Here is a 16,382-nt window from a genome sequence, read left to right on the forward strand (position 1 = left end):
ATGTGAATATTGTATAGAATTGTATAATACGAATATTTATATAGATACGGCTAAGAAAATATAAGAAGGCGGCTTGATTTGTCATTAAAAGTATAATTTCAATGGAAATGATTGAGCTCGTGTAGTTCAACATCAGAACACATTTTAATAATTATATCTATATATTTTTTTTAAACTTGGTAACTTATTATGTCATACAAAGTCTGTCAGTGGTCAGTGTTAGTAATGGGCTACTAAAACTTACATTCCTGTTTAAATGTAGTAACACTTTATCAAAGGATACGATGTGAACTATGCAAGGTATAATACTCTAATGTATACGTATTACGTATATAACTACATTTATTTTATATTTTTCATGGCATCGCATACTCATCCAATTATATTCGAGAGCTTTGGCCACCCCAACCTTCCATTCCTCTCACTACTATACTCGTCAAATTATAATATCCCTAACTTTTCCAAGTCGTACTTTATTCCATCCATCGTCTCTTTGTACGTCCTTAGTTGGTTTCCACTCGATCGCCGCTTTTATGTTCGCAGAGTTTAGCCTCCTTATCATATGCATATCCGACCATTGGATCATCTGTTCTTTCACAAAATTAATTATCTTCAGTACTCCTGTCGTCTACCGGAAATTAGAGTTTTTTTTCTATATCAGCATCCCCATTTATTGGCATGAAAATATGCACAAAAAAGATATGCCGCAAATAATTCTCGGTATTTTGTTATTTAAAGACGTCTATTTTTAGATTAATTATGCGTAATCGAGTATTGACAGCCTCCGTGCTTTTGCTCCAATCGTTTGTTAAAGTCTATACTCCAATTATTTGTGATTTGTGTATAACTTACCAACCTACCTGTACGATTACAATCGTTTGTAAAATTAAATTTATAATATGTAGCTAAAAAAATATATTTTTGAACCATTAATACATATTTACTTATTATTTGCGTTCTAAATTAATTCACTTTAATGTCCTGTTTAAATGTTTAATATGTAGCATCATTTGTTTAAATTTACTGACAAAGACAAATAATATAATACATAATATGTTTATGAAATTTAATAACTATGTATGTAAAATGTACATACATTTGCTTTTGAATATATCCATTAACTTTTCTTATTTCAAAGTTCAGCTTAAAATATATAAAATATTTATATATACACACACATTTATCATATATCTATAATTTATCACTGACAGACGGTGTCAGTATTCTTAAGAAAAAAAGTTTTTGTACATATTCAGACTTACATAAACATGTATCATACATGACATAACTCTACGTAGATACATCATAATTACGTTAAAATAATAAACTCGCGTAGAAATAAGAATTGATTTACATAGCAAATATATTAATATTAGTAACACAATTGAACATACAATTTTTTGCAACACAAATATAATAATTACCTATTCATTCATTTAAAAAAATATTAAAATATAATTTTATAAAATGTATTACACTATATTGTACTTTATTGTATTTTATTTATATTTATTTTGTTTTTTTTTTCTATAAAAGTAAATTTTTTCAATAAAAATACCCTATTTTAGTGTAAAAAACAAAGACGATTAATGTCATCTCACAAATCACAGACTTTTTCTACAAAAAAAAAAAAAAAATGTTGTCAAAAATAATAAAATATTTTTGTCATAAAAATGTACTATGTATGGATTATTATAATTATAATTTTAAAGTAGAAATATTTATTGTAGGAAAAATAATAGACAGGATGATATTATTATAATTATTTCGAAAACAATCTATTTTGCTAGGTAAAAAACAATTTTCAACGAATGTAAAAATAAAATAATAAAACATTCAATGGTTTTAATCGAAATGACAATTGTTATTGTTTGGCATTAATTATTTTTAAGCGATTTGACGTACCTATGTATTTATTAAATTTCTGCAGTGTACCTTTTTGTTGTCATTGAATTTTTGTAGCATGTATATAATATAATATTAAATACGAGATGGCAGTGCTATACTGATGGTAGGTATACATGCATATTAATAATGTCGTCATCACTGAATAACATAAATAACTAATAAATTCATTTATTATTTCTTCACCCCTGTACAAAAATACACCACCGCGAATATTATGTGCTTGCATATAATGTCAGATGCGCGTTTCGGATGGCGCAAGTGCGGTTTATTGATCCTGCGTACTCTACACGATGATGCTGTGCTAAAACCTCGGCACGATGGAAAGCGTCTTTCGGCTTATCATACGCATAACTACCGCATCCGAATACAGTGCTCTAGTATAGTGGAATTATTATTGTTTCGGAAAAGTGTGAAATGTGAATTCCATAATACCATATTTTAGTCACGTCGTCCGTACGCTATACATTAGAGATTAATTGCCAATTAATTCGAGCGTGTGATTTATATGTTCATTGATGTGCATGGTGCAGGAGGTAGGTGTAATTACGCTATTAACACTTGCTGATAATATTATTAACAATATCCACGAGATTATAATACAATTATGCGTACCGCGCGGTGCCATGAGATAAATGTAATTAGAAAAATTAATTGGAATTCTATACGTTTATTTTGTGTGGCTTTAAGAACGCAGTTTCTTGTAAATTCGTCGTCATCGTAAAATTCTAAAAGTTTGCTCCAAAATATCTGTAAAAAAAAATTTATTGGTTCCTCTATATTATTATTATGTGTTTATACATGTGTATATAACATATTATATATTAACAAATATTATTATTTAGTTGTAGGTACCTATACATAGTATACATATACGTTCTAATTTATTTATATTTATTTATGATTATTATAGGTATGTGATGTGATAAATATTATTGTTTTTTTTTTTTTTACAAATTTCCCAAACTAAACTATTTATGTACTATTATATACTTACATGAAATCTGATCATCTAATAGATTAGTTCAATTATTATTAGTTGCGTATAATACAAATCTACCAGTTTGTAAGGTCTGTTTTTTTGAAACATATTTAAAAGCTATAGAATATACTGTAAGTTTGTAAACTTTATTCATTTTACCGATTTGATTTATATTTCCTTACTGTAAAATGTAAATTCATAAAAGTTATTATTACTTACAATTTAAACTTTTTATTTAAGTATTTATTTTGTAGATAACACATTTTTGAGGTTCTATAGGGAGTATTCTGTTATAACGTTATATAATATATAGATGCTATAGTGCTATACTATTATGTTATAACTCATTATTTATTTAATTATTATAATTTATTATACTATTACGATGGTAATATAACAAATTGAGATAGTAATCAATTAATGTGTATTGATACATTGAATACAAAAACAAAATGAGACAATACCCCAAGTAATACCTATAACACAACTTAGTTATTTTCAAAAGCATTCGTATCACAACAGTGTGCCACTAACAAGGACGGCTGCAGATGAGATCGATCTCTCTCCCCCTAAAGTTTACGTTGCCCACACAAACAATCCCGCGTGTTTTTAAATAAATATTTGATCTAATAATTTAATTATAGCTATAGTTTTTTAAATAAAAACATTTTTTTTTTAAGTGGATAAGTAAAAAGTATTCATTATAGTGCACTATACTGTACAGTGTAAAGCGTTACATCGTTATTGAATAGGTAGATTACAATTGGGGTTATGTTAAATTTCAAAAATTGAATTGAATGATAAGTCATAGTAAAAAATAAAATTCTGTGTAAATAATCTAAATTTTGGACAATCACGGGTACCAAATAATTATTTTAGTAAAAATTTAAAAATATATCTCTTCTTCTTGGATTATTTTAGTAAGTAATGAGAAATGTCTACTTCTGACCATCATGCAAATTGAAAAGTATACAAATTAGATTCAATTCTCTACCAGAAACCTCCATCAAAGTGGAACATCAGAGTATTATTATTTCTACTAGAAAATGGTCTAGAAACACAAAACAATAGTAATAAAAATACACATCATCTATAAATCTAATACATTCATATTTCATAGTTCCACTCAAAATCTAAAATGTATATAAATCTAAGAGAAATTTGACTATGATGGTACTAATATTTATTCGGTTTTTTATTTATTTTTATATATCTTTAAATACAACATTTCTAAATGATAATTTAACAGTAAGCACAACTAATAGATTTGGTACTTACCAAAAAATATTTAAAAAATGTTCAAAATAAAATATATATATATTATTTTAAGTATATTTAAATAAATAAATATAAATGAGCACCTCTGCTGATCTATACACTGGATGATCCATAACTAACCACTAGTAGTGTTATTTATATATTTTATCAATTATATTTTCAGATAATTGCAACACTTATATTTGATCAAAATGCGTTCAGTTGCACTGACAGTATGGTTTTTTTTAAACGTTGTACTTTTGGGCATGTGCGGATACATTTATCTACTTTGGCTACAATATTGGCGTCACATAAGCGTCAAAAACCAACAAACTCAAGAATTGACCTACACACAACAACAGCCTTACGTCGAGTATTATGACGAAGGTGATTTCACAACCACTCATCAGAAAAACGGAAATCCATTAATGCGGATTAGTGAAGCTCTTCTAGACAAGACGGAAAAAATCAGGCAGGTAACATAAATGTTGTATAAAATGTTATGGTATACGCATAGAAGCGTATTAAGAAGTTGGAACTATTTCGCAAATCTATCCCAAGTATAATTATTGTTTGTCAAATTAATTGCTGTATGAAATCAGTTCCCTCGTTACACAAAAAAAATCCAAAATGTTTTGAGTTAATTTAAATTTGCAGGCTTGGCCTCAACTAGAGTAGTCAAGCAGCTTTGGTACAAACACGCCTAAGCTATGTACCTATATGTAGTTATTAGTTTACCTATAATACATATTATATTTATGACATGTTTGAATAGTATTTATAAACATATGAGTATGAATGACAGAAAATATATCATATTATGATGGTTAATGATTAAGATGTACGAGAATCAATAAAGCAAAATCTGCAGGCACCTATACATTATATTTATATTATTTATGTAAATCGATTTTACTGAAAAATAAAATTGTACGTACAGTAGATAAGCGATAATTTGAAATTTAATCGAAATACATTAAATAAATTACGAAAGCGGCAAATGGTAATTAATTTTAATACGTTTTCAATTAAATACATTTAAGTGTTTGAATTTAAATTATAGTTTTTAATTAAAAGGGCGCAGCAGTAACGTAACGAAATTAACTACTCTGAATGAACATAATATACATTTATTCACATGGACTTCCAGCATACACATTTTTAGACTACAGCATGTAGTAGTACACGAGAAGTGCAACAAATAATTTTACAAAAATAAATTTTAAAACTTTTATCAAATAGGATTGTTTTAAATGTTTAATGACTCTTATTTTAAATATTTCGAATTCCCATTTGAAATTTATAGCAAATTTGCATGTCACCGTTCAGCCATGACACAGTATAGTAATATTAATTATTACCATTAATATATGAGTATTATAAAGCATTATAGCTATAGTATTAGTAGTTATTTTAGACTATCCCTGAATAAAATATTAATGTACCAAAAATATCTAAATTGAACTTATACAACACACGTTTTTGATATTATTTAGTTAAAGTGACGTACTTTTAACGTTATATTATAACTTTGTACGTCTTAAAATAATGAGATCTCAAATTAACTACCTATTTTAGAAGTTAGCAATAATTCTCAATTTTTGATATTTTAATTTTTAATGAATGATATTCATAACTTAAAAATTAATATATCATAAAATCCAATAAGAGAACACAGATTCTTACCTTTTAATTTTTAAGTTTAATAATAGATGTTCAAATCAGTCTAATATTTTAAAGCTAACAAAATAACAACTTAAAATTGGTTCAACTGAACTCAAATTTGTTATATTATAATTTGTAAGACAAAAACAACAAAATAAATGCGGATATGGGCATATGACGTCACCTAAAAATCTCGAAATCTAAAATTTGAATAAATAGCTCAAAACTTCAAAATAATTTTATCTTTCGTCGACAGTATAATATTTATTTCAAATTACATAACTTTTAAATATCTAAATTTATAAGAATCGTTATTTATGTGACTACAGAAAAATAAACCCGACATTGACATAGGTAATCGTGATATTACCGTTTTTAATTAACTTTTCGGGATTTTTCCATACACGTATACATCAATAAAATCTATAAGTCATAAACCTAAGTAATTTTATTACGTTATTTTTTTTTTAATTTCTTTTAAAAAAATGGGTAGACTCTAGATATAAAATATATAATAATATAATATAACATAATACACATGTTGATTGAATAATCTACGGAGAAAATGTTCATGAAAAATGGATTACTGAAGACGATTTAAATTAAATTTATGTGAACATGACAATTTAATATCTCACATAAATACATAACCATTAGATTATTATTACTGGAACGATAGTTATCTGGATTATGAATAATTATTTTTTGTTTAAATTTTAATCTAAAATAAACAATGGTCGTTAAAATATTAAACAGCTAAACCCATTATTTTTGTATTACACTTGTTAGACAATAACTCAGACTACCAAGAAACAATAGGTAACTATAATATAGATTAAGACGTAAATATGCATAAAATATGCTCTCGACAGTATAAAAATTGTTATATATTTTCAAGCATCGCGTGTGTAAGTAATTAAACGTTTGTTATAGTCATATGTCTGAGTACAAGCAGTCTATAATATGGTTGTATTATATAATATTATAATATATTTATCGTGCGTGTATATATTCGTATAAATTACTGACTTAATGTGTATATATTACAGGTTATTTAATTTCAAGAATAAAATTATTGCCCGTCTAAGGCAGGTAATAATGAAGGAGAGTAGCAATTACGGGTCCGTTAAAAACGAGAACCCTTACAATGTTCCGTATAGACCGCAAGCACCGAATAACGTCAAAAGCGACTGGACGTGCAATATGGCTTCTAGCGTGGAGAAATTTAGAACATTAGAAAAAAATGACATTGATCATTTGTTGACCGAAAATATTCCGGATGTACCACTGTTTGACGATAACGAAGTATTCGACACTTGTGCAATCATATCCAATGCGGCTACACTTCGCAATTCGAATCTCGGATATTTTATAGGTGAAAAATGCAACACATAACAAACATAATATGTATAGGTAGTATTAGGTGCATATAGAATATAACAGGTTGTCTAATTTGATTTGTCATTGATAATTTTTATTCACACTCGTCTGCGTGAATGAATAATAATCGAGTGTATACCTATCAAAATTGCGTGATGACTGATGAATACCAATACAGATAACAATAATATCGTATTATTGAAAGCATCCGTGCGAAGGCAATCCTAGAATAAAATTATGGGCAAATTTTTTTTATATAATAAACAGCCTTATACACGAGTATACTTTTAAAATTGTACTTATATAGAAAAACACATGTATAAATTTCAAAAAAAGGTAATTAAAGCGTATTTCAAATACTTATTTGAAAACAATCATTGATATATATTAACATATATATTTTTATATTTTAATATAGGTAATTTTTTGAGGTTAGAAATTATACGAGATCATAGAAATTTATTGAAAATACTTAACAAATTTAACTCGAGTACCTACCATAACACAAGACTAATTATACAGTATAGAATACAATAATATAATTTATTCATTTGTTTATCTTTCAAAATAGTTTTTTTTTAATTTATCGTTTAATAATTAGTATCACATAATATGCATAGTAAAATGTAACGTATTTATTTATTTAAAATATATAGAGACTATAAAAAGTATATAAAAGTTTGATTTTCGTGTTTTAGACCAACATGACTTGGTTTTGCGATTTAATAACGCTCCAACTAAAGGATATGAAAAAGATGTTGGCTCAAAGACAACAATACGTATTTTAAACTCACAAGTTGTCACTAAACCACAATTTCAATTTGTATCATCACCATTATATAAGCGGCTCAAACTTTTGATGTGGGATCCATCAAATTACACATCGTCAATTAACGAAGTAATCAATCATTCATTAACAAGACTGTATAATATGTTTATAGTTAAATTAATCAATTTGTTCTTTGATTTAAATTTTTGTTTGTTTACTTATAGTGGATTAAGAGTCCTGAACATAACTTTATAAACAACTACATATCATTTAGAAAATCTAATCCAAAATCAAACTTTCATGTTGTTCATCCTCAATATCTGTGGCGTTTATGGGATTACATACAAGATCATACTACTGCGCATATAAGACGCAATCCTCCATCCTCGGGATTTTTAGGTAAAATATTATAAATTATGTTTTATATATTATATAGTGAAGTTCACTTATATAGTAGACATGATATTAGTCGTAGAACTATAAAATGTATTATACAATAACAGTTACACAATTTTTTTTTTACTTCACTGTAGAATTTGATGGTAATAATTTAAAAAAAAGTGTAGGTACTTTAAATATTTTTTGAAATATTTAATAATTGATTTCTTAAGATGATTAAATTTATACTTTCCTTCCTGGATCATGTTTGGATTAAATATTCCAACCAAGTATGACAAATTAATAATATATTTAAGTAAATAATGAGTTAACATTTAAAATACCTACTTAATAAATAAATACACTCCAAAGTATTTTGAATTAATATTCAAATATATATATACATATATATATATATTATATATTAAAAAAAAATAATTTTCAAAGTAAGTATGTTTTCTACTATACATTTTCCAATGTGTAAATTCCTAAAATATTTCAAACATTCAAAAAATACATCGAAATCTTCGGTTCATTTAAATTTTAAAATCATACTAATATTTTTTAACAGTGTAATATATCATAAAGTACAACCAAATAATAATACTAATTTAAAATGTAGATTTAATATTATTTTTTAGCCACAATGTTAAATGACGAATGATTACTTAAAAAGTATTTGGCCCCTAATATACTAAACAAATATTGGATAAAAGTATTCAGAATATATTATTTATTATATATATTATATGTTATTGATTTTAATACATCATTAAGTATACTTACAAAAGATAGTTATCAATGCTTAACAAAATAATAATAGCTTATAATAAACTGAATAATCTGTATATACTATTTACAGTTCTAAACACTCAGTCTGATATTTTGGTTGAGACTTTGGCATGTTAAATTTATATACTTTGTATAAAATCTGAGGGGAAGCAAAACCGTCCGTAATTATGATACCTACACTACTTAAAACAGTAACTGATAATCTTATAATCATATCTTATAATCATTATTACAATCACTCCTCATCATGTGTTACACGCCGTATCAGATATTATCGTTCATTTAGCTGTATCATAAATTAATATACATTTTACAATTAAAAATTACACGAGCTTATATAAGTTTGAATAACTAAGAGTTTTTAATTTTTTTATACTTATATTTATATATATACATCTCGAATAAAAACGTTTGGAGACCACTGGTCTAATATAAAAATATTACGAAATAATATAGGCGTATTTATTAAATAAACTTCTGATGTATCGTGTAGACTGTAGACTATCTTTCAAATAATATGTTTATTATAGAAACACAATAGCCTGCAATTAAATACCACATGTCTGGCAAAATCGCTAAATATATATACATTTTATACATACCTGAAAACATATGATAGGTATATTTAGATGAAGTTTTAGTATAAAATCGTCAAATCCTTCAATTATACCAGTCTATGTAGGTATAAACTATACGTATAACAGTTATAAACCCGTGCAAAAATTTACGCTCATTACCGATATAATGCTGCAAACGTACAGGTACAACCTAACTATATACATGAAGCATTGAAAAATATATATTATATATATATATATATCTATATATATGGATGTACTATATTATTTCGATTTTAATAGGATTAGCAATGCTGTTGCCGCGATGCACGGTCGTCAACATGTTCGAGTTCATACCGTCTGAAAGAATGACACACCGATGTCATTACTATCACGAAAAAGTCGACCTAACGTGCACATTTGGGATTTGGCACCCGCTGGCGGCCGAAAAACTACTGATGCTGACAGCCAACACTATGCCCGATCAGACGGTATTCCACACAGGGTTCCTCTCCATCCCCGGTTATAAATCTCCGATTTGCACTTCGTTATAGTGACTATACGATGTAAATTTATTACACGCACTACACTGATATTATGATCATTTTATATTATTTTTTATACACACGATATAGTATATAGCAATATAGGTAGGTACACATGATGGTACGTCATTGCCATCGTGTGTACCTATTATTATAATAACCACCACACGTATAATAATTATCATTGCGTAACGGGAATATACCGTCTTGATTTAGTGTACATGGCTATATTGTCCATATTAGAGAGCATTCGTGTTTTGTTAGTATATGATTGGTATTATGACGTACAACATCATTAACTGCAATCAACTTTGAACTTATATTATCGCCGTCTTCTGAACAATGTTTATTCGTAGATTAGGTAAATAACACAACACGAAGTCTGACGTTGTAATTTTTTATTTTATTATTATCTCATAGAAACGAAATATTACCTATATTTTGTATAGGATTTATGCATAATAATATTATTATATATTAAATTATAATATAGTACCGTGAAAATGGCAACAACATTTTTTTTTTATATTTTATTCGGTGTTTATATTATTATAACAACGATAACGGTTAATCTGTTTAAAAAAGATGTATACCTAATATTTTATTACGTATTATATATACGAACGTTAATTATATATTGTTAGCGTTACTACAATAATGACACAGTATAATGATGTGTGCCATATTATATATTATTATTTTATCGACATTATATTATTATGTTGTTGTCATTTTCAAGTGCCATCCGAATTCCGATCTCAGTGTTAGATGGAAACCATAACTTCTACACATAATGAGTAATGACAATAATACGACCGTGCACGGTCATAATAATATAGAAATAATTTCGTAATATTTTATTCAAAATTACACTTTAATGTGTATGATGGTCAAACAGATTACTCAAAGTGCGTGTGACCTATGGTAGTAATATACAGCCTGAGAACTGTATTATTCACTAGGTATACAGTCTATTGAGTATATATAACAAACGTATATACCTTATACCTACTATAAATATTATTAGAAAAACACAAACGAGATAACATATTTTTTTGCGTTATTAATTATTATTAAAATGATATACGACTTTATACAAGCATATTTTATCTATGATATGTACAAGTTGACATTTTTGATAAAAATATTATTATAATTTATAATATTGAAGTAAAACATTTGATTATATTAATGTATTTATTATTACTTTCGATTGTTCAATTTATTTAATAGATTAATTAAGAATTATTTAAAAATAATGTGACTTATTAGAATATAGTTAGTAAATAACACAGTGTTTAATGTTTCTATAGAATTTTAAGTTAACAGTAAAACAAACCTATAATTACAAAGTGTATCGATTGAGGGTATACACTAACTAAAAATATGTAACGGTAGTACACATTTATCAATACATTTATCCATTTTTAAAACTTTAAGTAGGTATTATAAATTATAACATTTATAACTTAATATAGGTACTAAGAGAATTAAAAAGCTTAATAAATTTAATTCATAAGTATAATAAAAAGTTCAAAATTTTCAAATCAATTATATTTCTATCTAACTTGCTTTAAGGTTTATTGTACAAATACGATTATACATTTTAAATTTTTTTCGAAAACTATTGATACCTAATTTTTTTAGAACTCTATGATATATAATCTAGGTGAGTAGAAATCTGAGTAAAAGCCATCAGTGTCTTATAATGTCTTGTCAATGTTTTCTAACATACGAGATAATTAATTGTTTTATATATATTTTGGGAACTCTTTTCAACAAATTACAAACAACATCAAAAATTCAAAAATCCTATATTTAAGTTTGAATTTTGAAATACAATCAAAATATAAAAAGTGTATAAGGTGTAAAATAGTGGCCGAGTAACTTCATCTTTCATATAGGTCACACACTCACACAACATACATTTTTTTAGCTCATATTTCTTATTGTATAAAACATTTTACAGTGTGTATTTTAAAAATTAAACAACATTTTTTTCGAATTTAGTGTGTTTTAAAATTGTAAATTCTTATACATATCTAAATAAATATAAGAGTCCCTAAAGAATCATGTCGAGAAAAAATATATGCCATTGAGTTGGAATTTTTTTATTGTTAAATAAAAGTCTGCATTTAAAATGTATTGATGCGTCTGCACGGTTTTGTGGATATACTTGGGTGATACGGTACTTTTGGGACATACTATATGGACGTTAATTCATGGCCATTGGTCGGATAAATTGTAAATATTGTTTTAATTATTTAACGAAAACAAAATAATATTAAATTATTTAAATCTATAAACTATTTACTTTCTACCGCTTCCTTCATAGTTGTTAAACAGTAATAAAAATAACAAGTGGCGTGTTGCCAGAGGAGCTGATGTCATCGTATGAATGTATCGTTGTAATGAATAGGAGAGGCGAATGCGAACACGTATACACTATAGTTATATACTTTGGTCTTGGGTATATAATATGTTTAGTCTTACTACATTATTTACGTTTAACATTTTTAGTAACGTTATTTTAATAACTGTTTTTCTTTTTTTGTATAATGCTGTTAAAGATTTATTTAACTTCTGCATTATCTAAATTGATTTATTCACGGTCATATTATAGTCTTATAAGTTAGATACACCTTAACTTATATAATAATACTTACGGGTATATACTATTTACAGTATAGATAATTAATATACTGCACGTATCACATACCTATACGATGTCATTCCTATGTACACTTCATATTGAATGAAACGCTCAGTTACATAAAATCAGATAACATAGCTACATAATTAATACTTTTAAATATTTATTTCGGCTATAATAAGATTTAGATAATAATTTAATACTGTCCAATACAATAATTATTATTGAATAATTAATCTGGCACGCAGTGATATTGTTCCGAGAAAATATGACTTGATACAACTGCAATAATAAGAAAGAATCTACGATTCGGTCTAGGATTAAAATTTTAATGCCCGTATTCGACAAGGATAATATTATAAGTTGTACAAACTAAAAAATAATAGTTGTTGTAGACTGCTACTATATTTATAGTGTCATATAGCGTTTTTAACAATTTCGGACAACGGCGTTTGCAGGAATAATAGATTGTAAGTCGGAACACTTGGAATAATACTACATTATAATGATTTTAATTACGTACACGTGTATATAATATTGTCGACTATATAATATACGACTTAAATACGTTTGTAATGAGAGAATGAGTAAATAATATTGTGTTATATACATGCGTCCATAGTGGTAATCTAATATGTCAACATTCACGGATGAAGGGATTTCCTTAAATATGTATTGATTATTATAGGAGGTGCCTGTACTCAGCACCATTATGGTTCATTCTATTCTCTAATGTAATTGAACTCCGGAAATAATAAACAATATGTCTAGGTATAAATACGTATACGATATACTATTATACGTTTATATAATGTAAATAAGGGGAAATACGTTCTGGGTATGCCGGGTATGGACACATTAACATATTATTATGGTCACTACTCACTACGTAGAAAATCGATGATAGACATTAATATAAAAAAAAAAATTGTTGTGATATCGGTAAGCTGCAGTATAATATTATATACATATAATTCATAAGGAATAAAAGTTATATAAACATAGACTAAAAATTATATATCTTATTATATTGTATAAAAAATTGTAAATTATTATTTTTTTTTTTTTTTAAAAAAATTTATTTAAATGACTTGCAGCCACAGTGGCTATTGGGTGATATCAACAATATTCAATTACATATAGATGTCGTAGAAATTATGAAAATAATATTACTATTTATTTAAATTTATTATTTGTATGATAGACCTAACCGGGAGTTATTCTAATATCTTGTTGAGTATACCAATATCGATTGGTGAAGATGAAATTCATATCATCAATTTAACTCTCATGATGACAAGTTGTAAATTCATAATAATGGGAGCAAGGAACATAATATGCTTATTAACTACCTACGTGGCTACATATTAAAATAATATTAGCATGTATAGTCTAAGTAACAAATTTGTGTTCATAAAACCTGCATAGAATAACTTAGGTAGGTATTGAATAAAATAACTAATTTTGAATATCTAATATTTAAATTTTTGTGGAGGAAGCTTAGAATTATTGATTTCTTATAGTGATGTATTATAGCTACCTGCTTTTTTACCGAGTAGTAAAAATAGGTAAGTATTCAAATTTACATCTTTATACATTATATAGTAATATAGTTTATATAATAACATATAATGTTGTCCTTTAAAAAAGACATTTTTAAAATTGTCTAGCAGTCTACTAAAAAAATTATTACTATGATAAAAAAATTACTAAAACAAAAGGCTAAACAATATAGTTTAATATTTATAGCCATATTAGGGCAAATGGTCACAGAAGTATCTCATATTTTAACTTCATAAGTCGATATAAAAACTTTAGTTAGGTTTTCGTTATTATTAAATATTAATCATCATCAAATTTAAATTGATACGAAAAATAAATATAATATATTTTATAGTTCTTTTCTTTAGTTTTATAGAGCTGTAAATATAAAAGCTTTCGTATCCGAATCCTATATAGCCATATAGGTAGTTTAATAGCCACGATAAAGGTCATTACCGTCTTTAGTGGTGGTTTCGTAAGTGAAGGATCAAAGAGGTGACTTAGCCGATTATATGAGATATATAAAATATAATAGAAATCATTATAGTATAGGTTTGTATATCATCTCTACTCTTTGGAGTTTAGACTCGAGTAAAGATTTTAGAAAGACGTGTTAGTGGGCATTAAAATTACATTATGTACATTCATACGTCTAATACAGGCGGTGCAGGTGCCCAAAACATCTTAATTCGCTAAGGTATTAAAATGTGTTTGATTTTTACTTGATATGCCATACATAATTTACACGATAAACTTGCAATAATTTGGAGACATGATTTATAATAATATTATATCGTCCCGTGAGCATCGTAATTTCATTTATTTCGCGCGATATAGTTATGATTTTATACATACTTTTGAAATCTTGATAATATAAAAAACAAAAAAAAAAGACATCTCATGACTATAGCATGAAAACAAGACGTAGTACGTAAACCCAAAACCGCAAATCGTTCGTCATCGAGTGCTGTACGATTTGGCTAATATACCTACTAACAATAAATAACCGACGGCTAGCCACCACATTAGACAATAGACATCGATATATTTTGATGTAATCGTATAACGAACCGATCGCCGGACAATTAAATCACGTTTATAATAAGGGACCATTAGTAGCTCGCTAAATTGATTCATTAAAATAATACGTCCACAGCGATTGTTTATACATTCCATATAATATCTAATACGTGTATGGAATGTTCGGGACACAACGTATAGATAATATTATTAGGTAGCTGTCGGTGTGTAGAAACCGTTCGTAAGACATATGTATAATATATTATTATCATTACAGACTTCTACCGATCGACTACCGTTCGTATTATCCGGTTTAGGTACCGGAAGACGGCAGTGGCACAACTCGTACACCGTCAATTATTATCGAACAGGTAGCTTCGGCGTATTATACATCGTTTTACAATGGGAAATCGGCACCTGTGGGTGGTGTGTGTGGGTGCGCGGGTTGTACGCTTATATTTATCACCCACTCGACGTCGTAAAAAAGCGATCGTCAGGACATTTTACGGATAAATTCTATTACGAGAGAGACCCGACGACGGATAGAACCGTCTCCGGAAACGTCTCGTGTTTTTCACGAGTTACGATCGGAAATCGCAACGGCACGTACATATTATTACGATATCGACACGCAGGCCGACAGTATCACAAATCGTAAAACATAATAATATATTACAATATTCGTCCGACGACGCCCGGCCGTTCGGGCGGCGGCTCCGTCGTCGGGCGGCGTACGATAATAATATGGAGTATGGAGTACGGACGAGAGCGTCACAATAACGATAATATTATTTCCGCGGAGGCGTTCCGCCCGACCCGTCCACCGCCGCGGTCGCCACAGTGTTGCCACACGCGCCGGCCACGATCCGCCGGGACGACGGCGGCGTTCGGATATCGGGAACCGACGGACGACGACGATCGCAGCTCTCTCCGCGCA

At 27.6% G+C, this 16,382-nt stretch overlaps 1 protein-coding gene across 1 annotated transcript; it reads left to right on the top strand.

Annotated features, from left to right (window-relative positions):
- The first annotated feature begins 2,091 nt into the window (after positions 1–2,091).
- On the top strand, positions 2,092–12,235 carry LOC114127655 (beta-galactoside alpha-2,6-sialyltransferase 2). Its single transcript, XM_027991955.2, has 6 exons — positions 2,092–2,441; positions 4,329–4,616; positions 6,859–7,184; positions 7,888–8,087; positions 8,183–8,357; positions 9,989–12,235. The coding sequence occupies exons 2-6, from the start codon at positions 4,357–4,359 to the stop codon at positions 10,237–10,239; spliced, it is 1,212 nt and encodes a 403-aa protein (XP_027847756.1). The 5' UTR covers positions 2,092–2,441; positions 4,329–4,356; the 3' UTR covers positions 10,240–12,235.
- Positions 12,236–16,382: the final 4,147 nt, after the last annotated feature.

This window comes from Aphis gossypii, chromosome X, assembly GCF_020184175.1.
Source record: "Aphis gossypii isolate Hap1 chromosome X, ASM2018417v2, whole genome shotgun sequence".
In the NCBI taxonomy this organism is placed as follows: Eukaryota; Metazoa; Arthropoda; class Insecta; order Hemiptera; family Aphididae; genus Aphis; species Aphis gossypii.